The sequence below is a fragment of the Amphiprion ocellaris genome, chromosome 19, assembly GCF_022539595.1.
Source record: "Amphiprion ocellaris isolate individual 3 ecotype Okinawa chromosome 19, ASM2253959v1, whole genome shotgun sequence".
In the NCBI taxonomy this organism is placed as follows: Eukaryota; Metazoa; Chordata; class Actinopteri; family Pomacentridae; genus Amphiprion; species Amphiprion ocellaris.
The window spans coordinates 2960989-2984643 of record NC_072784.1 but is presented as its reverse complement, the minus strand read 5'-3'; the positions used below and the strand labels follow the sequence as shown (position 1 = coordinate 2984643).

At 37.2% G+C, this 23655-nt stretch overlaps 1 protein-coding gene across 1 annotated transcript in view; it reads left to right on the top strand.

Annotated features, from left to right (window-relative positions):
- Positions 1 to 1803: 1803 nt before the first annotated feature.
- tanc2a (tetratricopeptide repeat, ankyrin repeat and coiled-coil containing 2a) overlaps positions 1804 to 23655 on the top strand; it is a 62723-nt gene continuing 40871 nt past the window's right edge. The window contains exons 1-3 of the mRNA XM_023293686.3: positions 1804 to 2270; positions 23202 to 23313; positions 23493 to 23600. Coding sequence (XP_023149454.2) covers positions 23253 to 23313; positions 23493 to 23600 — 169 coding nt within the window. The 5' untranslated portion in view covers positions 1804 to 2270; positions 23202 to 23252. The remainder of the gene's footprint in view (positions 2271 to 23201; positions 23314 to 23492; positions 23601 to 23655) is intronic.

Genomic DNA, 23655 nt, shown 5'->3' with positions numbered 1-23655 from the left:
CCTCCTCCACAGTGGTCTCCATCTCCCAGGCAGAAGTTGTGCAAAACGGCAACAACTAGGGATGAACTTTGCTGTAAATCAGGCGGCATTTCCACAGCCTTGAACGATATTTATCACCTGGTGTTCATGTTGCCAAATTGCCTTTCGATCACAGAACAGAGAGATTATTTATGCACCAATTTGTATCTTTACTGCATCAGTTTATGGTGTAAAATTTCTTTAAGTAAAATAAAACACAAGGGGCAGTTCACAGCATAATGAACTATATATGAATCTAATTAGGTTTTTCACAGTAGATTTTTGGCCATCAGGACCAAGACAGAAACTGGAGTGTTTAGAGCACAATCCTGAGATGGTTGTTTGTGTTTGAACATACCGTCACACAGTCTACTGTAATAATTCACTCTGATGTGAAAACAAATTGTGCCATGTCAAAGTTTCCCCAGGAGGGGGTGCAGTCTGACAGTGACAGGTGACTGTTCCCACTCATGACTCAGAAATCATGTCAGTATATTCAGATTATACTGTAAATGTAAACTTACAGACAAAGCATCACTTTCCTCTTTTCACTTAAGTCGACGACATCTTGCAATCAAGTGAGCAATAACTGCATCCAATTTTGAGACTTTTATTTTGGAATTTCTAAAAATGTACAGTATAAAAATTCATAATTTTGTCCCCAGAGCAGTTCTTTTTTGTACCCATTATACAGTATGTCATCCATTGCAGAAAAATGTCAAATATTTAAAACTGTAGCTATTAGAGGCTACAAATGTTTGTAGTAAAACTGCTTAATTTTGAGTCTGTATGTAGTCTGAGTTGTCCTGAACTTAAATCTGTCAGTGATTGTTTTAATTAGGGAGCAGTTATTATTATTTTAACAATTATTTTTAGTTGTAATATTAATCTTTTTAGAATAAATAGTATTGTTATTAGTGTTATTGTTTTTTTTAATTTTTTTTCATATCTTCCTATATGTCATATCATTTGAAATGTACCTGTTTGGTACCTATTTGAATGCACAAATGTGGGATATGCATATATGAAGATGTTAAAAATAATCAAACAAAAAACAATAATGCTAATAACAATGCTAATTATTATACAAATATTGATACTAGTACTAATGATAATTGTCAAAAAAATTGATTAAAACAACCACTGATAGATTGAAGTTCACGACAACTCAGACTACATACAGACTCAGTATATGACTTATATGAAGATATGAAAACAAAACAATAAAAAACAATAACAGTAATAACAATATGAATTATTGCAAAAACTATTAATACTAGTACAAATAATAATTGTTTTAAAAAAATAATTGCTCCTTAATTAAAAATATACATTAAATATAAATTAATTTTAAATCTGCATGTTGTGTGAGTTGTCCTGAACTTAAATCTATCAGTGATTGCTTCAATATATATTAAAATTCTTAATTTTATTTATATATATATATATATATATATATATATATATATATATATATATATATATATATATATATATATATATATATATATATATATATATATATATATATATATATATATATATATATATATATATATATATATATCCTTAAAAAATATTTCCATAAGCTACATGTACTTTGTAGACATTTGTGTGAACGACTTCTTATTTTGAAAACCAGACGTAATCACGTGTGTATCCTCGCGTTAACTTGGCCAAACCACGGCGCAATTTGATAAATTGTGTGAATTGCGTCCTGTGTGTGTGAACGTGTAAAACACATAAACCCCACGGTGTGTGTCCCGGTAGACTACCGCTAACACACCACAGCGTCTCCTCCGGTGAGACTTGCGGTTTAAAAGCTGAAGAAACGGCCGGAATAAAGTAAAGAACCGTGAACCGGCGGCTCTGCTTTTACCGTAAACCTTCGAATACGGGTGCGGCGCAAACGAAGGGGCGGCCGGTTGGACCGCGGAGATGCGACTGATGACGGCTGCTTTGACCGCAGTCGTCGACCGGAGGAGTCTCGTGCCACCGGAGGTCTTCAGACGCCAGCACGAGCTCACCGGAGGACTAACGGCGGCGATAGCGCCGTCGATACGGAGATACTGATAGCCGAAGATGAACGGGGGGAATCGGGGAGAGTGAGAAACCGCCTCACGGACTCTGGCTTGTACCGGGGATTTACGGAGGAGGACACACCGAGGGCTGGATATTAACCCGACCGTGACCGACCTATTATCCACCGGTCTGACGCGGTGCTGATCGCCGGTGGATTGAGGAGCTTTAAGGTAAATTTGCTGCATCTCATGTGTTTGAGCCTTTATGTATTTCTGTGTGTTAGAGAGGGAGGGAGGATATTGTAGTAAGGTGGTTTGTGTGTATTTTTATTTGTGTGTTTGTTTGTGCGTGTAGAGCCACACATCTCCAGCCATAATAACAAAGAGATCAATAACACCTATAGTAATATTCCCATCCATCATCATGATCCAGACTTTAATCCTGTTATTATTGATATTATTTATGCTTGTTGTTGTTTTTTCTTCATTATAATTTTCCCTCCTGGTAATCAGTGTATCCCATAATAACTTACATGATACTCAGCTCAGCACAGCAGCTTTCACATGGTGCTAACAGAATAAAAACATCGCTTTAAATCACCAATGAATGCCACCCAAGCACATTTATTGCATTTATTGTCTACATCGGGGTGTCCAACATGCGGCCGCGGGCCACAACCAGTCCTCCAGAGGGTCCAATTCGGCCCTCAAAGTGTAAGAATTCCAGAGAAGACATTAACTGCAGATTGTAAATTAGTAAAACTATAAATTCAAAATAACTTCTAGACCATGACAAGTTGTTATGATCATAAAGTAAAATACTAGATTGCTCATTGTTCTTTTGTCGTTTTGTGTCTCATTTTTGTAATATTTTGCCTTGTTTTTGTTTTTTTGTCAGATTTTTGGTGTTTGTCCAATTTTTTGTCATTTTGTGTCTCATGTTTGTCATATTTTGTCTTGTTTTTGTTGTTTTATGTCTTTTTTGTCTGATTTTTGTCATTTGTCTCATGTTTGTCTCATGTTGTGTTTCCTTTTTGTCTGTCTTGTGTATTTTGTCTTATTTTTGTCATTTTGTGTTTTGCTTTATTCACTGTTCTATGTGTTGTTTTGTGTTTTTTATTGTCTTGCTTGCGTTGTTTGTCTGCTTTTTTGTTGCTTTGTTTCTTTTTTTGTTATTTTTGTCTCGTTTGTGACATTTGTATAATTTCTTGTCTCGTTTTTGTCAATTTTTTTTGTCACTTTGTGACTGTGAATTTTGTATCTTTCGTTTTGTTTGATGTTGTTTGTGTCATTTTTTATAATTTTGTGTCTTGCTTTTTTCGTTTTTTGTCTCATTTTTGCAATATTCTGTCTTGTTTTTGTTGTTTTTTTGTCTTTTTTGTCTGACTTTTGTCATTTTGATCATAAAGTAAAATACTATAATGTTCAATTCCAGATGACTAAATATTTTGTGTCTTCATAGATCGTCTGTGATCTGTGCGCTGTAATGTGTCAATGATAAACGCTTTGATATTCATATTAGAACCAGCACATTTTGACTATTCCGCTTGTCATTGTGAAGCAGAACACTGTGCTTCTACTGGGAAGCAGTAGAAAATACCAGTATAGCACAGTGAAGGCAGCGTTGTAGCAGACTGGAGGAGATAAACCCTCAGCTGGAGCTGTGTCCATATACGTGTGAAAAGGATTTTACTTTTCCCGCTCTTCTCCATCCCCGTTTTTACATTTCAGATTTCCTCGCTCGCTCTGCTCCGGATGTCAGTTTGAGCCAGCTGGTGGTTTACAGTTGTTTTGGCAGGAAACAGAAATCCTTTGTGTGGAAATGACTGGATTATCTCTGTCACTATGTACATACTAATCTATATCTTTCTGTTGGATTATAAGCTGTTTTCTACTGCAGAAAGTTGTGGATTGTTTTAGTGCAAGCTGGACATTTGTGCATGTTCTGACTGCAAGAAACCCCCCCATAGGGCATCTTTTAGGGCCATTTTTGGCAACAATTGCAGGGTAGGGACTTCTAAACTGCTGCTATGTTAAATTTTTCTTGATGTCTTTGTTGAGCAACAGTCTTCTCCTCTCAAACATCGCAATCAACCCTCCATTGTTACATTCAGTAGCTACTATTTGTTGTTGTGGTGCACTCAGGGTAGTAAATGTTGACACCACTTTGCACCTGCAATGAGTTCATGTAGTCGCCCTATGAAGCTAAGTAGCTGATTAATAAATAAACTAGTTATCTGTGTATTAAAGCTAATCAATCTCCCAAGCTAAATAGCTAGCTAGTTATCTTTATATCAACACATGTACACCAACTACCTGATATCGTGGTGCCAAAACAGTCCTGGCGCTTGGATGTTTTCTCCATCAGCTGCTCTTGGTCGTGTCCCTCGAGATATTCAGTCTTCAGTGTTAGTTCTTTGTCCTGGTGGGGTAGACCTCTGCCATCAGGGAGTGCTGTTGCCCCGAAGCTGGGCTTAAACAGTGTTTAGGTTGGTGCTACATGTCCAAAGAACATCCCCATGAATGTAAGACCAAAGGTTTCCCAGCAGAACGTCATATTGGAAAGAGATTATCAGCGTTATTCACTTCACCAGTCACTGGATTTAATGTTATGGCTGATTGGTGTCAACATTTAGTTGGAATTTATGAAATTAATCAACAGTTATTTAAATAATCAATCAATTTGAGTAATTTCTTAAGAAAGAAAGGGAAACACTTATTGGCCTATATTTCCATTTTTTTGCCATTTTCTAGACCAAACTGGAAATCAATCATTTGAGAAAATCAGATTAATAATAATTAAAGAGCAATAAAAATGATCATTAGCAACAAATCTATCTATCTATCCATCCATCCATCCATCCATCTAGTTGTTTTTCTCATGTCTCTCTCTGGCTCCTTTTCCTAGACAGTTTCAGTGCAGATGGGTGTAATCCCATGTTAATCTGCCTAACCCTGCACTCTGTAGTCTGACTCTAACAGTGCTCTGATTAAATGCCCCCCCACCACGTCAGTCATTAGTTTAATTAGATCACAGCACCGCTAGAGCCAATTAATACAAATACTAAACAAAAATGCCACCATAATGTGTTGTGATTGTGATTTTATTCTCATTTTTAAACACTATCCACAAATTCAGTATGAATTGTTATTTCTACACATCTTGAGCTCAGAATGCTAATATTAAGTGATATTTAGCTCTCTATAGTGTGATATTTTACAGAAAAGGATGTCCAGTGTTAGTGTGCAGTGCCTGAGTGAGAGCACACTCCATCATCCTGGCCTCCTGTGGGAAGAAACTGCCTCGGAAATGGGCAGCGTGTGATTTAATGCCCCAGTATCGTTTTCCATAGAGTGAGTGTGGACAACTTGACTGGTGTCCTTGATGATCTTTTGAGCTTCCCATATTGTGCTGGCTAATGCACCTATCATGGAGCTGTGTGTGGCAATATTTTTAGTTGAATCTGTCCTGCAGCGGCCCGGTTCAGTTGCCATGAAGTACAATGAGGCATGTTATTATGCCTTAGTGATGCAGCCCAGTGTTAATCCTGCTGTGTTTTAATCAAAATACTCTCTCCTGTGCAGTTTTTGTGATGATTTGTTTATTAAATTTAATTATCGTGCAGTTTGATGTTATTTTCAGTCATATTGGACTCAATGGTAATATAGTTAATATGGACAGAATATTATCAGTAGCAGTTTATATAATTCACTACATCACCATCCACACATAAAGTAAGCATTATTTTCTGAGGTAAGGATATACACTGCCTTACACTGTACTAATACTAATACTAGAGCTGGTTCTAATGGAATATAAGTGAGTCCTACACTGTTTTTGCTTCTAAATTCTTTATTATTTGTATGTGATTAGAACCAAAATTGTTGTTTTGTTATTTTTAAGCAAAGAAGTGCTAAAAATATAGCATATATATAACATAGAAATTTTATGTGACATCTTTGGCATTTTAAATGCTGGTCACACAAAGCAAGACGTTTTAATATATTGACTTAAACTTTTGCCAATATTGATGCTGTTTTTAAGTATTTTCTCACATTTTGTAAAGAGATGGTAGATATTTTGTTCTCAGTGGAGCAAATTTTTATGAAAAATTTGCAATAAATTATGCAAACAAAAATAACATAAGTAGTCTGAGGCCCCTGGGCAGTTGTCAGTTTTTGCTAGAGGGTATTTCCAACCTCAGCTGCATTATAACTGCTATGCTGCACAAAATACATTTTTGAGTTGTTTCTACTTCTAGTCATGGTTGAACTGTTTCCGTAGAGGTGCAGGACTTCATATTAGAGTGAAAAATGAGCCCAAGGTGAGTAAAAATGTGACAGGAGCAAATAAAACCACTCAGAAACTGTTTGGGGTTCAGAGGGTTAAAGTTAGGACACGTTAGGAATCAGGCCAGTGTAATATCTGCATACGTGCTGAAAGCTGAATGGTTAAAATTGATGAAACCTACAAATAAAACTAGGTGTAATGCTAACAATGACCAAAAAAATTTAAATAAACTAGTGGGTTTTTACTTGTAACAGCTTCCACATTCAACATAATCACAAAAAGCGGCTTCTTCTTGCACGTGAGGATGGAGAAATGACATGTTTAGGAAACCAATGGGAAAGATCTTAAATGTGGTTTTCCTAGCTTTAAGAAGCATTTTAGATCATGCAGTTAAACGGCTGTTGAAACGGCTCATGAACAGCCTGAATAGACAATTGAACAGAGCTAAATAGACGATTGTGTCATCTGCATAAAGACACACTTTCATGTTGTCCATCTTCATATACAGTTTATGGTGCTGATCAAAGTGTACTTTTATCATTGTAATGCAAATGTCTTTATCTTTATGAGGATCTCTGGACATTCAGAACTGAACAGTAGCTTTATTTGTCAATCTTTGTAAACAAAATATCAATTAGCATTAAGATAACATTAGCCCAGCTGCTAAGAGAGAGACAGGGAGTTGTGAACAGGATTAAATAGTTAGCAATATCACTGACTCACGGATACATAATAGTTATCTTAATACTGAATTTAAGCAAAATAATGTTTTAAAACAGCTTTTTTTAGACCATCTAGCATATAGCCAGCATACAGTTTTCACAGTATTATTTTTTAACTCTCTTGGATAGACCAGTGTTCCCCTAGAAAAGCCTCTAGAGCCAGACAGTTCTGGCTCAGTAGCTCCAAATTAAGGTAGATTAGGGCAATTATTTGTAGTTTTTCCTTTACTTATGTGTACACACAGGAGACATTTTTGAGTATTGAAGTCCTCTTATTCTAAACAGTTTCCTCTTGTAGCTGTTTGAGGAGCATCAATGTGAATCTGATCTGTGAAGCTTTAATAAAAAAGTGGAAAAGTGAAAAAAGTTGACTGCATGCAGAAAGGGTAAAAGGTGAGCATATCAGTTAGGCCTTTGTTTGTTTATCTCCAGGAACTTGTTGTGAGGCCACACACACACACACACACACACAACACAACACATGCACAAACACACTGCCTTCCTGTATGTGGGCAAGTGGAGGGAGTCTGGAGCGATTGCAGGAAGTCAGGATTGGCTTCTCTGGGGAAGAGCGATAAGAGTCTCATATAGTGTGTGTGCATGTGAGTGTGCATGTGTGTGGATTCAGCTGAAAGCACGGCCATCTGCACTCAGCTAATAACAAACACACCTACAGACACACAACCGGGTCTAGTCAAACAAACCGGTGTGTGTGCTGTGGGTTTAGTGTGTTTGAAGGTGTGTTTGTGTGAACGTTGCCGGTGATTTCCTCTGCTTACAGCATGCCGCCACTCTCTGGGTGGCTGGTGAAAAGGGAAATCCCTCTGAAATGTGGAGGAAGAGGGGGCGATTAGTGTGTGCAACACCCAGCCTGACCCACAAGGGAAGCGGGGTAAACGGCATCTCCCAGCATGCCTCGGATCAGGATCCACACGAGGAACTAAAGAAGCTGCTGGAGAAACACATGCAAATAATCGAGTTTATCTGGGAACAGGTAAAACAGGCAGGAGTTATTTGAGTAGTATTTGCATGCTGTTTGAACTCTACCCCAGAGCTGCAGTCGCCCTTCATTTGCATTCTGAAACACTGTGCCTGCTGAAGTTAGTGCAGCCGATTGTAGCCGCGACAGCTGTGACACGAAGAACCTAAAACTGGACGCCATGTAGTGATGCTTTGAGCTAAACGTTAACATCAGCATCCTTATTACTGTAAACATTAGTATATTGATGTTTAGCACGCATATTGTTCATGTCTTAATTCAAGGGTGTCAAACTCATTATAGTTCAGGTTCCAGTGACCAGTAAAATCACAGCATAATAACCTATTAATTAATAACCACAACTCCAAATGTTTCCTTTGTTTTAGTGCAAAAAAATACATTCTGAAAATGTTCACATTTAAGGAATTATCTTTCCACAAAACACCATGAACACCCTGAAATTTCTTAAGAAAAATAAATTCAATTTCAATAACATTCAGCCTCAGTTTATCATTTCCACATTACAACTTCTAGATCACAGAATGTCTACAAAAGCATGTAGTCACAGGTATCAGAAGGTGAATAATATAGTATTTTACTTTAAAAAAGACAAAAAAGTACAAAAACACGACAAAATATTACAAAAATGAGACAAATGACACCAAACAAAAAAAAGTGACAAAAAATTTGACAAAAAAGTTACAAAAATATATAGACGAGCCAAAAAATGACAAAACCGTGAAACAAAGCAACAAAAACATGACACAAATGATAAGTCAGACAAAAAAAAGACCAAAAAACAAGACAAAACATTACAAAAATGAGACACAAAATGACAAAAGATCATTATGTTATGATCAAAGCAACTTGTAATGGTCGAGGAATTATTTTAAATTTATAGTTTTACAAATTGCAGTTAATGTCTTCTCTGTAACTTTTACACTTTACAAAGTCATGTGGCGGGCCACATAGGACCCTCTGACGGACCGGTTTTGCCCGCGGGCCACATATTTGACACCCCTGTCTGAGTTTATAATGTATAAAACATTGACCAACTAATGCCATTTCTTCAGATCATGGCACTAAAAGAAAGTCAAATCATTCCAATCCATCTGATAACTAAGACTATATTCAAAGATGCACACTTTCTTCATTCAGCATTCTATCATTATACTCAATGTTTAAATTATGAAGGGAAATGTTTTTTCCAGTTTAACGTCCTGGTGTGTGTGTGTGTTGTTGCGATGATACAGAAGTGTGTCCATCACAGTAACATGATGATGCAGCACCTGAGTGTCCAATTTAGCGCAGAACAGCATTTACTGTGATACTGGAGGGCTTTGATGATGAAAGCGCTGCAAATAAAGATGTTTCTGAGGCTAATGATGGCGACGAATCAGCAGAACTGGAGTAGGAAAATGCAGAAGCCATTTAGATCCCATATCAGTATGAACTCTGAATGGCAAGATGAACAAAACACACCCAGTTAGTATCAGAAAAGAAGCGATGACCGATAAGGGTGTCATCAACCTCAGCTGTGCTGCTTTAAATGCAAAAGTTTCAAAATATTCCACCAGAAGATCTCAAAAAGTTGTGCTCTCACAGCTGCTGTGAAAAAGAAAAGGCAATCGCTGTTGCAACTAATAGATGCTCTAAAATCATGGAATTTTCCACAATCAGAATTACTTAAGCTAACAAACTCCTACGAAAACACTGTAGATTCCTCATATGTCAGGAGCGCAACAACTGTGTTGCAATAACCACAAAGACGTCAGCGAGAAGTTACAGTCAGCTGTGTGCAGAATAGGGGAGTGTATGTATGAAATATGTGAATCTACAATAAGAAATATTTATGAATTCAGGAAAGACACTTCTCCAAATTCTATAAATGATTGTACTGGTAATAGTTTCATAAATGACTAAAACAAATCGTCTGTGTTTGTTCACAACACAATCTGAAAAGATTATAAGCAATATGGATTAATGTAATCCATAATATCTAATAATGTGTAAAAACAACCCACACATTTAAGGATTAAATCCATATGTCCACCTAATACTGTTGCTACAAGAAAGATTACTAAAGTTAATGAGATAAATCATCAAGGAACTATGAATCCTGGTCGATGCAGTACAGTAAAACCCAAAAAAATGTTCAGACTCATACCAGCTTTTGATATTTAAATAGTTTTTTTATAGTTGTTAATAACTAATTAGGGTATAAATACATTTGGAAATAGCACTGCTAGTAAAACACAGTGGTATCTCTAACTTGATGTCTTACCATCTTTTGTCACTTGTTTTGGTTATTTCCAGCCAGAAGGAGCCTGTAAAATTATTTTTAAAAAGTCAGTATAAATACAATTTTTGCCATGGGTATGAATTATTTTGGGCTTAAGCTGCCAGCTTGGTAGCTGTATTGTACTCTTATAATAAACATGCGGTCTGACCAGAATAATTTGGTAGCTATAGGGAGTTTTCTATTTTTGCAATGAACTACAATAGTATATTTATATTTAGTGTACCAGAAAAACTCAATATATTAAAATCAGGGATGCATTTTTATGTAATGACCATTGTGTTTCTTTGAAAGAGCATGTCAGATGGTGATATTAAGAAGAGTATTAGGCAGTAATTGGGTCGTCCATCTGTGCTGTCTGCGCATGTGTAAAATACAATGGGCACTTTTCTGTCCATTGTTGTGATAGCATGATGGTAACTAATCTTAAAACTGCAATATTCCTGCAAATTCCCACGTTAGCCGCACCTGAACTGCAGTGTTCTGCTGGACAGATGTGAGCACAATAAGTAACACTTTGTTTTAACGAGCAGATGTTGGTCACAATTAAAGCAACACTGTGATAGCTGAAGATCAACAGGTAGCTGTACTATATAGCAGCATCAAGCTAAACCAACTTGGTGTGATTTTGCAAATATTACTCTTATGTATCGTTTGTTTGCTGCGATTAGATTTGGACAAAACTCCACTGTTTGTGTGTTTAGGACAGGAAAAGTTAGAGCAGGTCAGATGGAGCTGTAACTGACAACAGATGGTGTGTGTGTGTGTGTGTGTGTGTGTGTGTGTGTGTGTGTGTGTGTGCGCGTGTGCGTGTGCGTGCGTGCGTGCGTGCGTGCGTGCGTGCGTGCGTGCGTGCGTGCGTGCGTGCGTGCGTGCGTGTGTGTGAAAGACAGAGAGACATGGCAACAACACGCTTATCTCTCAGACAAACACTCACATGAATGAACTTCTCACCACGTCAGCGCTGAGTCACATTTACTGGCTGCAGACTGATCTCACTGACTCAGATCTTCTCTTCCCGCATCTCCTCTTGCATTTCTATGTTATATGGCAGGTGTGTCAAATTCATTCTAGTTCAGGGGCCACATTCAGCCCAATTTTTAATCTCAAGTGATCAGTACAATCAGAGGATAATAACCTATAAATAACCACAACTCCAAGTTTTTCCTTTGTTTTAGTGCAAAAAAGTTCAGATTTAAGGAACTATCTTTATACAAAACATGATGAAAAACCTGAAATTTCTGAAGAAAAATAAGTTCAATTTCAACAACATTATGCCTCAGTTCATCATTTACACATTACAACTTCCAGATCACATAGGATCTATAAAGACACAAAACATTTAGTCATCTGGAATTAAATGATATAATATTTTATCGTATGATAAAAATTACAAAAGTCAGACAAAAAAAGACAAAATATTGCAAAAATGAGACATAAAACAACAAAAGCGAGAAGCAAAAGGACAAAAAATGAGACAAATGACACGAAACAAAACAAAAAAGACACAAAAAATTAGACAAAAAGTTACAAAGCAACAAAAATGGGCAAAAACAAGACAAGAAATGGTAAAAAAAGAAACAAAGCAACAAAAAAGTAGACAAACAACACAGATGAGACAAGAAAAAACACAAAACAATACACAAAACAACAAATAAAGCAAAACACAAAATGACAAAATAAGACAAAAAACACAACTGAGGCAAAAAGGAAACACAAAGCGACAAAAACATGAGACAAATGACAAAAATCAGACAAAAAAATAACAAAAACAAGGCAAAATATTACAAAAATGAGATACAAAATGACAAAAATGAGACACAAAGCGACAAAAGTGAGAAACAAAATGACAAAAAATGACAAGAACAATGAACAATCTAGTGTTTTACTTCATGATCAAGTAATGCAGAATCTTTAGTTTTTTTGAAGGATCTTGAGCAAACAGGGCTTTTTTTGTTTATTATTTGGGGGCCAAATTCTAAATAAGATGAAAAATCACATTTTTAAGCTTAAGTTTGTTTTCAGATGAAGAGGCACATCACAGGTGATTAACTGAAGGACTGTGAAAAGGTTGAAAATCATAAGATTCTTTATGTTTTTACAGTTCCTGACACTCAACAAGAGTGTAATTTTGGTGATTTTTTTTTTTTTAAAGAAAACATGGCTTTCAAACACGGATTTTAAGGTTTTAGCCTTTAAAGTGCTATGTCTCAGCTTTAATTTGAGCTGGTTAACATGAAGAACTGTGAAGTTGATGCAGCCCTTTTAACACAGAGCACCCAAGTGGCAGTGGGTCAGAATTCATGGGACAGTACTAAATGTTCATGAGACTGCTGTGTGTCATCTCAACTTTAATTCATGGTCCATTATTTTATAGAAAAGTAAATGTGAAGTTGAGTTAAATGCTCTTGTACTTGTGCTGTTATATTAAACCACCTCTAAAGCAGCGTCGTTGCTATTTTTACACTAACAATGGATGAATTATGTGGAATGTAAAAGGCATCACTAACAAGAGCTGTCCCCAAACTGCACTTTTCTTCCATCCTGTGGAGCTTTATAGCAGCTTTAATGTTGTTGGTTTCGTTTTACGATGTAAACTTCACTGCTTTAAGTTCTCTCTGAGCACTTTCATTTTTTCAAACACAGCGGCCAGATGTTTTCAGAGAAGGAAAATCTCTGATAGAAACCCACTAAGCCAGGGGTGTCAAACATGCTAGATTGCTCATTGTTCTGTTGTCGTTTTGTGTCTTGTTTTTCTAATATTTTGTCTTGTTTTTGTTTTTTTTTTGTCTTTTTTCATCTGATTTTTAACATTTGTCATGTTATTGTCATTTTGTTTCACGGTTTTATCATTTTTTGTCTCGTTTGTATATTTTTGGTAACTTTTTTGCCTCATTTTTTTGTCATTTTGTGTCTCGCTTTTGGCGTTTTGTGTCTCATTTTTGTAATATTTTGTCTTGTTTTTGTTGTTTTTCATCTTTTTTTGTCTGACTTTTGTCATTTTGATCATAAAGTAAAATACTACATCGTTCAATTCTCTCGTGTTCTAACTACCCAACATGAAATGCTGAAGAGATTTTTATTAGAATGTGTCAGAAAACACGATGTACTGATCGAACTGATTAAAGGTTAAGGTATGCTAACCATAAAAACATGTTTACGGCTCATTCTGCTGCCCCCTAGTGGCGAAAAGCAAAATACTGCAGCTTTAAAACAATCTGTGAGTGAACCTAATGAGCATTTTTATTTTGAGAAATAACAGACAACCCTGCCTAGTATTTCATGTTATTGTTTTGTATTGTTGGTATAGATTAGTAGCTCTCTCTCAGCCAGACACAAAGGGCCCTTGCTCTATTTTCCTAGCCACTGTCTAATTTGTCTTCAGTGCATTTACATAGAAAGGCAGCATCTTTCTCTTCCCAGACACATGTACTGTCATATTAATGTATGTGCTGCTGTTCAGTCATGCGTGTGTGAGTGGATGGGTGTGTTTGTGTGTGGATGTGGCCTCCGGTTTTTAAGACTCAATCCCATCGTTCCTCCTTCGTTTGTCGTCAAGGATTAGCACACTGACACACATCAGGCGCTGGAGCGAAGCTGAGCTGCCCACCGCTGTGTGGACGTCATATCTGAGGAACCACACGCCACAAAGCTGCTGCAGCTACAAGCTTTTATCGGATGTTTTTCCTTAGCCGTGCAGATAGCCGCTGGTTTTATTCACTCACGTTTGGAGATGTCTGCGGCTGTACCGGGACCGATGCTGGACTGGTTTCCGCACTCTTCTTTGAGTTGTGTTGTTTACTGATCAGGTTCGTCCTTGTGGAGTCACCTCTCTCCTGCTCGCTCTGCACCTGGTGGCAGAGCTTTCAAAGTGTCTGATTCACTGTGGAAACGCACACCGACACACACATTCACACACAAGGCTGTTTTCCCCAAGAGGAAACGTAGTGAACAATAGAAAGAGAGAGACGGAGGGAATAAAGGACGAGGCTTGGGGGACATGTGTGTCTCTGCCACATGCTGCACATTGTAATGATGATCTACTGTGGGGCTGCCTCATCCATCATTACCTGTATGTTCTCTCTGTGTGTGTGTGTGTGTGTGTGTGTGTGTGTGTGTGTGTGTGTGTGTGTGTGTGTGTGTGTGTGTGTGTGTGTGTGTGTGTGTGTGTGTGTGTGTGTGTGTGTGTGTGTGTGTGTGTGTGTGTGTGTGTGTCCGTGCCTGCCTGTTCATGAACCTATTATAAAGCTACAAAAAGACAGGAGCAGAAACTGTGCAATATGAGCATAATAGTGCAACAAAAATGGACAAAAACAAGACAAGAAATTATACAAATGACACAAACGAGACAAAAAATGACAAAAAAAGAAACAAAGTGACAAAAATGACAAACAACGCAAGCGAGACAATAAAAAACACAAAAGGACACAAAACAATGGGTAAAGCAAAACACAGAATGACAAAAATAAGACAAAAAACACAAGCGAGACAAAAAGGAAACACAAAATGACAAACATGAGACAAACGACAGAAGTCAGACAAAAAAAGGACGAAATATTGCAAAAATGAGACAGAAAGTGACAAAAGAACAATGAAAAATCTTGTATTTTACTTTATGATTGAAGCAACTTGTCATGGTCTAGAAATGATGTTAAATTTATAGTTTTACTAATTTACAATCTGCAGTTAATGTCTTCTTTGTAATTTTTACACTTTGAGGGCCGGATTGGACTCTCTGGAGGACTGGTTTTCTTATCAGAAGCATGGCAGTGTTTGCTGTTATATTTTGGGGCTGAGGCCATTTTGTGTCTATGCACCACCAGCTGGAAGAGCAGAGTTTTTTATAATTAAATTCAGACACTCACTCTATTGTTCAGAAAAGCTGTGATACTAACAGGCAACGTGTGCATTTCACTGCCAAACAAACCCACGGCCTACACTCAGAGGGACAGATGTACAGAAAAACTACGTAAACGGTCGAGTCAAAGCTACGTTTCTGCTATCATTTGAAATGTTTCCCTCTGAATTTTTAGATTGAAACATAGCAGGAGAACAATAGTGTTGTTTTAAAAATACAATATGTGTTGCTCTGCAAGGACAGGAGGATCAGGAAACATGAAAACATAATGACTGTCCCACTTCTGATAAATGGAAGTCAAGCATCCGAGGCAAAGTGCCAACCAATATTAAGGACTCTCATTAATAAGCAGTGGGACAGTCATTCTCTTTTCGCATTTACATGGCGTACTTTTTTCACAGCTTCATGAAGCTATTTGATTTTGAACATTTTTTGTCAATTTGTTTAAAAAAAAGAGTTGTAAACTGAATGTCTCTGGCTGTTGATTGGCCAAAACAACCTATTAAATGAGTCATTATTCACACATTATGTTTTCAGTTTACACATCAGTATAACTTAGGGCACTTTTATAAACTTAAAGGTAAAATTAATGAAGTTTTTGTAGAATTCTGTGTTTCTCCCCACAGTCTGCTAGCTGTTTATTCTCCTCTGTTTGTTCACAGCCCTTCTCTGTAAATGAGAAACAAATAAAGTGGCTATTTTTTTTTACACTTTGAGGGCCGGATTGGACCCTCTGGAGGACCGGTTTTGGCCCACGGGCCACATGTTGGACACCCCTGCCCTATGTGATGTGCGAAAACTGAGTGGAACCAAGACTCAATTTGTTAGTCTTTGAACCATACAAACAAATATTTTGTCTTCTTTGATTGTTTTTCTTCTTATTTTTATGATATTGCTGCACTTTCTTCTCTGTGGCTGCTTGTTTATTGTGTTCTCTCTGCTCAGATTTCTTAAGGTCGAACATCAAGTTTTATACTCTACTGTCTCTTCAGCTAACTGGAGGACACTTGGTTGATACTGTTTGATAAAAATCAAAGAATTTCAAATTATGTTCTACTTTTAAATGATGTATAATATAGCAGCATATCAGGTTGTGCTCAAAGAAATGTTTTCTTGAGGTTTAGTGAGACAGCTGTTTATTAAATCAGTGATTCTTCAGCAGCCTGCCTGTAAAACCTAAAACCCAACTATATAACCTAAATCGTGTTTGTTCAAGGATTTATTGGCCAACCTCTGGAACATCTCTTTTCACACAGCTCACAACAAGAGCAAGTTCAGACTTGCAAACAGTATCTCTTCTGATCCCTCGCATGTTATAAACAGAGGATACCAGGTTCTGTCCACAGACAGGCAGTTTAGAGTCCCTCAGTTTAAATATGTGAGGCTGAAGAACTCTTTTAATAATACCTGGATGTCACTGGCGTTTACCGACTCAGAGAGGGAGGGAGAGTGTGAACTGTTGTTTGAGACAATATAAAAATAAAAATGACAAATATGGCATTTTTTCCATAAGTTAAGTTGAAGTAGTTTTCTTATTTTGCACAGTCAATGTTTACATTTGAAAAGCCTTGTTACATTTGAGAATGCATCCAGTGGGGCATCACAATAAAGTTAGACATGATGTGTTAATTCCACCACAGGAGATATGAGATGTTACCTAAAATTAAATAGCCCACATATATTGGTATCAGTATTGGTTGATATTGGAATCAGAAACAGAGAGTTGGATAATATTGGCATATTGCTTATTGGCCAAAAAGCCAATATCAGACATCCCTAATCGTATCTTATAGGAAAAGATCAGAGGCAGCAAAACAAGGAAGATATTGGCCAAGATGCCGTTAGTTAAAACAATAGTAGTGACAGATTTTTAAATTAGACAAGTAGAATGTGTACACATACTTCTGTCTTTGAGCTTTCACACAGAATTTAAATTTTATGCATCTGGTTCCTGATATTGAGAAGATTCTAAGCACCAGCTGCATTTGTTGACTGTATTTACTGTCAGCATCATTAACTGGAAATCTCATTTTGTGACTCCTGCTGTCCTGTGGCTCAAACTGCTGCATAAGAATGAGCTGTTCATGTTCCATGCAGTCAACCTGTCACATGATCCAATTAGACTCATAGCAGGAAGACTGTGACAGCTCTGTGTGCGTAGGTGTGTCCTCACCTCCAGTCTAGTACTTCTAGTTCAGCTGTACAAAAAGCTAAAAAATGATGCATCTGACACATCTACAAATGTACAGACCTACCTTGAAATACTTGTTCTTCTGTTGGTTAAAAACTCCAGTATGTGGTCGATGCTGAGGTCAGTCAGACCATCCTGAACCTGTAGATTCACACCAACATCCTCTTTGGATATTATTGGTCTGGGGATCGACTATTACGTTTTTTTTTTTTAGGGAAAGTGTCAATTATTAAAACTTTGTTGCTTTAAACGTTAAATATTTAACCTTCAGTCTGGATTGGTTATAACTTGCCATGTAACCAATCAGACAGTTCTTACTTGAGACCACAAAGATGTGACTACAGACAGACAGAACTTTATTAAATTTATCGCATCATTGGGAATTGGTTGAAAAAATAATAATGATAATCCAAAAAAAAGTAAAATATTGGATCTGATCATTGTCCAGGCCTCTAATTGGTTGATCTCTTACTAGGACTGCAACTTCTGATTATTTTCATTATTAGTTATCAATTACTTTAATTGCTTGATCTAGAAAAACAGTGAGAAACGCCTCTCACAAAATCATACAGCACAAACTGACATCTTCTGATGGTTTTTTTTGGTCCGTTATCAGTCAAAAAACCCAAAATATTCATTTTATTTAACCTTTTAAGACCTGGGCTTTGGTTGGTCTTGCATTTTAGATTTCTTCTAGTCATTTGGGATAAGGAGTAGCCAATGAATATAATAATTGGATAAAATCTACTATGTGATTATTATGTTTATTCTATTTTTTATATTTATGTTATATGTATATTAGATTTATATTGTTGTTATTATTATTGTTGTTATTATTCAAATTTTCATTGTTATTATATTATTATTTTTATCGTCATTACTATGAACAACACAACTTTAAGCGGGAACATTTTCACATTTGAGAACCTGGAAGAAAAAATATTTGGCTGGAAAAATGATCAAAATGACGATCAAAATGGTTTCAGATGACTTTATTTCCTATCAGTTAATCATTTCAGCTCCAATCAATAAGCTATAGGAAGCTCTTAAAGGAAAAACTGATATGTAACTTAAGTTTTGTTCAGCAGTTAAAGACATTTAAATTGCTTTACTGCTTTTATACAGACACACTGAAGGCATCAGCTATTGTAATTTATTGTTTTCATTCTTATAAATGGAATAAATAATCTGCTGATTACCATAGTGAAAGTCAGATACTTGTAATTTCTGCATCCGAGTACTGAAATAAATAATGTTGAGGCATCAAAACTAACTCATGTTCCATATCATATCCTGAAGAACAAACCAGCTTCAGTCCTGAGAGATGCTCATTGGTATGCAGTGTTGTCAACATTACACACACCAGTAGTTGAATAAAGCTGAATTAAATTACAGTATTATTGAATTATTTGACTGTGAAAGCATCGTTTCCCTCTGGGGAGCCAGTAGAAAGAGAGACAAGAGTAATGATGATGCTGCTGTAATCACTGATGGTCAACAGAGGGGGCCAGAGGTCAGCGGTTACTTAACGCTGCTGAAAACCACAACAACCTGCTGCGTTTCTAATGCCAGTCAGAGCCCTGATAAAGTGGATGCAACACAATCAGATCTCTTTTTAAGCTCTTTGAATGTTCACTATGCTGAACTCTCTCTGTTTCTCACAGTAACTCAGACACAGATATTTTTCTTCTCTCTTAGCGGTGTGATTGCATGTCTGTGTAGTAGATTATTAATTTTCTGCTCTGATGGGTGACACTGCCATCCAGTTAATTAGAGACAGAAGTGAAGTTGCTGCACTTTGATTAGATCTCAAGAAAAGAGAGAAAATATTACATCAGAGTGAAAGTTGGACGAGCCGTCATGATCTGAGGACTTTTTTTTTCTTTCAAAACGCTGAACGAGAGGATTTCTTACATTATTCTCAGCGAGTTCTGTTACTTTGCAGGAAATTAAATTGACTGACATTAATAAAAACCGCTGAGAATGACCCTAAATGTAGCCATAACCACCACATGCTTAACCCAACACTTACCACACACACAACCTGGAAACCAAACCAAAGCCTAAATGCTAAAATATAATGATAACCAGCCACAACAACAGTCCAGGTGTTGCTTTCACCTACCAGAAAGGCGGTTCTTTGTAGCAGACATTTTGGGAACAAAAACACATTTGAACTATTCTGCACATTTTAAGTATTTGTGAACATTTTTAACATTTATTTTTAATAGTTTCTTAACAGATAATGGCTGTTGTTTTCATTATGTTATTGTATGTTTTTATTTTCCAACATTTTGTAACTTTGTTTCTGTAAGATGCTTGAAAAATACATTTATTATCCAGATGCCATCTATATTTCATTTTTTTATTACATCATCTATGATTTTAAGGACATATGGATTTGGCATCCTCTGTAACTCGGACCAGTAACTAAGATGAATTTCAGAAAAACAGTCTTTAAGCTGTATTAATTTGCTGATTTTTTACATGTGTTTGTGTAAGAAATGTTTATGTACAGTTATTGCTTGGCCAATATAACTTTAGTGTGTTATAAAAATGTTTGTGCTGTAGCCAACATTCACTTTGAACATCAGCAAACATTTAAACACTAGTCAGCTAATGTGTCTTCAGATAGAATGATAAAGGTATTATTTGATTTAGAGCGCGGAAAATATTTGATATTAGAGAATATATTGTCTTATGGGGCGGTTGGCTGGTAAATGACAGAATATTACTCATTTCTTGATATTACTCATTTCTCTATTTATTCAAACAGTACAGGGCATTTAAGCAAACTGAATATACAAATTAAATACTAATTTAGAAAATGACACATTTTCCTCATGAATTATATTAATGTTAATGCAGATACATAGTATATAAATGAGACAGGTAGTGCAAAACATATTTAACATTTACATAAATGGACATTTCTTTAAAACAAATGTAAACAAGAGAAGTAGTGCAATGAAACAACGGTATATATTTACAAGAACGGGCATTTTAGTAGCCTACTTGTGTTATTTTTATGTAAATTTTTCAAAATTAATGTTCGGATACCACCAGGACGAGTGAATATTCGGATATTCGGATCCAGTCCTGCTATGTCTGCGTGTCTAAGCCTTGTGTGTGTGTGTGTGTGTGTGTGTGTGTGCGTGCGTGTGCGTGTGCGTGTGCGTGTGCGTGTGCGCGTGTGTGTGGTCTAAGGACGGGGTGTGACACCACCCTGTCTGAATGAAAAACACGGAAGTGATGTCCGTACTATTTTAATCTGCCATCTGTTCACTGCTCTGACTCTGATCATGTCATTATCAGCTCTTTCACACACACACACACACACACACACACACACACACACACACACACACACACACACACACACACACACACACACACACACACACACACACACGTTTTCTCTCATATTCAAATCACCATCAGCTGCAGTATGTGACAGGAAAAGTGTAGAAATAGCAGCACAAGTCATCAGACAAATAATTTCACATGAGGATTACTGTCTGACTGGACCAGTTAGATAGGGTTAGGGTTAGATTTGTCACATTTTTGGGGGGATTAAATCTGCACCACAGCCCTTCTGTACCTTTCCTCAGTCCTCACTAAGTTGAATCAGTTGGTGAACTGTGTTCAAAGAGGCTCCCGGAGCCTCTTTGTTTCTCTAATTAAATCAACTTGCACTGTTGTAGTGACCCACATATCAAGTCCTGTAGCCTCTGAACGGAACACACGCTCACACAGGGTTATATCTAATACGCATTCTTAATATGCATCGCTTAGCAACGGCAGACGGTTGCCTAGCAACAATATTACCAGCCAGCAATTTGGGTGTGTTTGAAAGTCACACTGTAGTAAAAGAAGAGAGATGGAGGAAGGGAGATAGAGTGTGTGTGTGTGTGTGTGTGTGTGTGTGTGTGTGTGTGTGTGTGTGTGTGTGTGTGTGTGTGTGTGTGTGTGTGTGTGTGTGTGTGTGTGTGTGTGTGTGTGTGTGTGTGTGTGTGTGTGAGTAATAATTATAGTCCCTGTAGGACATATTAGATATTCTGCACAGTCAGCCGTTTAACTCCAGCACACTCATAAAGTATGTGTTAGAAACGATGCTCATACACTCACAAACTGCTGGAACCAGTGTAGACTTTTCTTGCATCCAGGTCAATGGTGAGTTGAACTCTAATAGTATTATAATGTGGGGTGACCCATGAACAGGGGCTATAGTCCCCGATGCAGTGGCCTGGGTTCCATTCCTTTGCTGCAGGTCTGCCCCTCATTCTTCTTCCTACTTTCCTGTCAGCCTCTCTACTAACCTGTCAAATAAAGCCAACAAAAAGGCCAAAATATAGCTTTAAAAAATGAAGAATTATAATGACTGAGGGCCAGATCAACTCAGAAAGCTGCATGGAAAAATCCTTGATGCATGAGTGTATGCAGGACCAGTTAGTGGCTAAACCACTGTAGCTGGTGAACAAACAGCTAAGTCAGCCGCTAACACTGAACATAGTGGCACTGGACCATCAACACCTATCTCAGCCACTTTCTATTTCCTTTGTCCTTGAACAAATACATCCTCCAAAGGCCTTGGTGATGTCACTGAAAATCAATTACATGATTAATATCATTTTGTCAGCTGGCAAACTGCAAGAAGGACAATAATCTCACACAGAACAGACTAGAACTTAATCAATAACTGTAATAAATAAAGGCTGACATGTGCAAACTTAACCCTCCTGTTGTCTTCATTTACAGGCACCAAAAAATGTTGAAAATGTGGACATCAGAAGTTTCACTGTGAAATATATTTTTTTCCACATTTTCAAACTTTAAAACGGGTCAGTTTTGACCCACAGGACGACACAAGGGTTAAAACTGCTTTGTGTAGAATTTTAAAAAATGTCGCTGATGCTGGAGCAGCTCCATCACAGTCTACAGCCTTCCTCAAAAAACAGAAACCACAGTGACGAAGGGAAACCTGCAGATGATTGGTGGAAATATGTGTTTATTGTAATGTTTACTTTATGTTCCCACACTATGGGACCAAGATGACAGTCCTTTTTATATTCTATGTAGAATAAATGAAATTATTTCTTTTTTTAAATCCGGGTCAGTTGTATCCACATGAACTTTCTTTAAATGACACTTCTTTCCATAATGTTCCGTAAGGTTTGGATTCATTTGCAGTAACTAAAATGTGCTCACTCTGTAACTGAAAAGTAAAAGACAGATGAAACGGGGCATGAAGTTTAAAAGCATGCATTTTGTTCTTAAGCTTCTCAAAGCAAGCAAAATTATTCAGGCTTTCCTGTAATTTTCCTGTCATTTTTTTCACACTACACATCCTAGAAATATGCAATTACCTCTTCAATCTGTAGGAAATGTGGAATGCAGACATTCACATTCAATGCAAAATCGATAACATTCATTAAATGTCTTGATACCTATCATCTACCACCTCACGGTCACTGCTTAGAGTAAGACTTAATTCAGAAAAAAGACTGAAAAGACATCAATTTGTATACAGTTTATGTGTACATTGGTGAGGAATGAAGGTCACCAAACATACAGCAGCTGCTAATGCTGCTGTTCCTCCACCCTCAGCTATGACGGTTATGATGGTCTGTCTATCTGCATCCCTTTCAGATACTCAGACACATGATCAGTGTTTAAACTCTTTGGCAGAAAAATCTCTGGAGGTGGCAACACGATGGAGAACTTTCTTGAAGAAACACATACACCGACTACAGAAGGATCACAATTCAATCTGACTGGAAATTGATTCTAATCGTAAACTTTCTCTCTCTGTGTCTGTTTAGGGTGTTGACCAGAAGTGTGCGTAGGTGTGCGACCCGTCATTGTGAGCAGTCATGTTCCGAAACAGCCTGAAGATGCTGCTGGGAGGCAAAAGTCGCAAGAGCAACAACAGCGGTCAGTATCTCCATGTATCATTACATGTGTGTTGTATTCCCATCATCTTATATTCCGTTCACAGGATGGACCTCTTGTTCACTTTATACATTACACACAGACTGAAACAGGTGAGTTGATCCATGGTTTCACACTGCAACCTGCTCATTCTCTGTAAATCTTTGTCTCTTTTCCTATAGGTGGCAGTAGTATCGACTCAGAGGGGTCTGAAGTTAGGATGATGGAAGGATTCACTCGTTCACTGCCCTCCTCTCCCCTCCTCAACCTTCGCCTGACAAAGAGGACCGGTAGGTTTATCTATCTATCTATCTATCTATCTATCTATCTATCTATCTATCTATC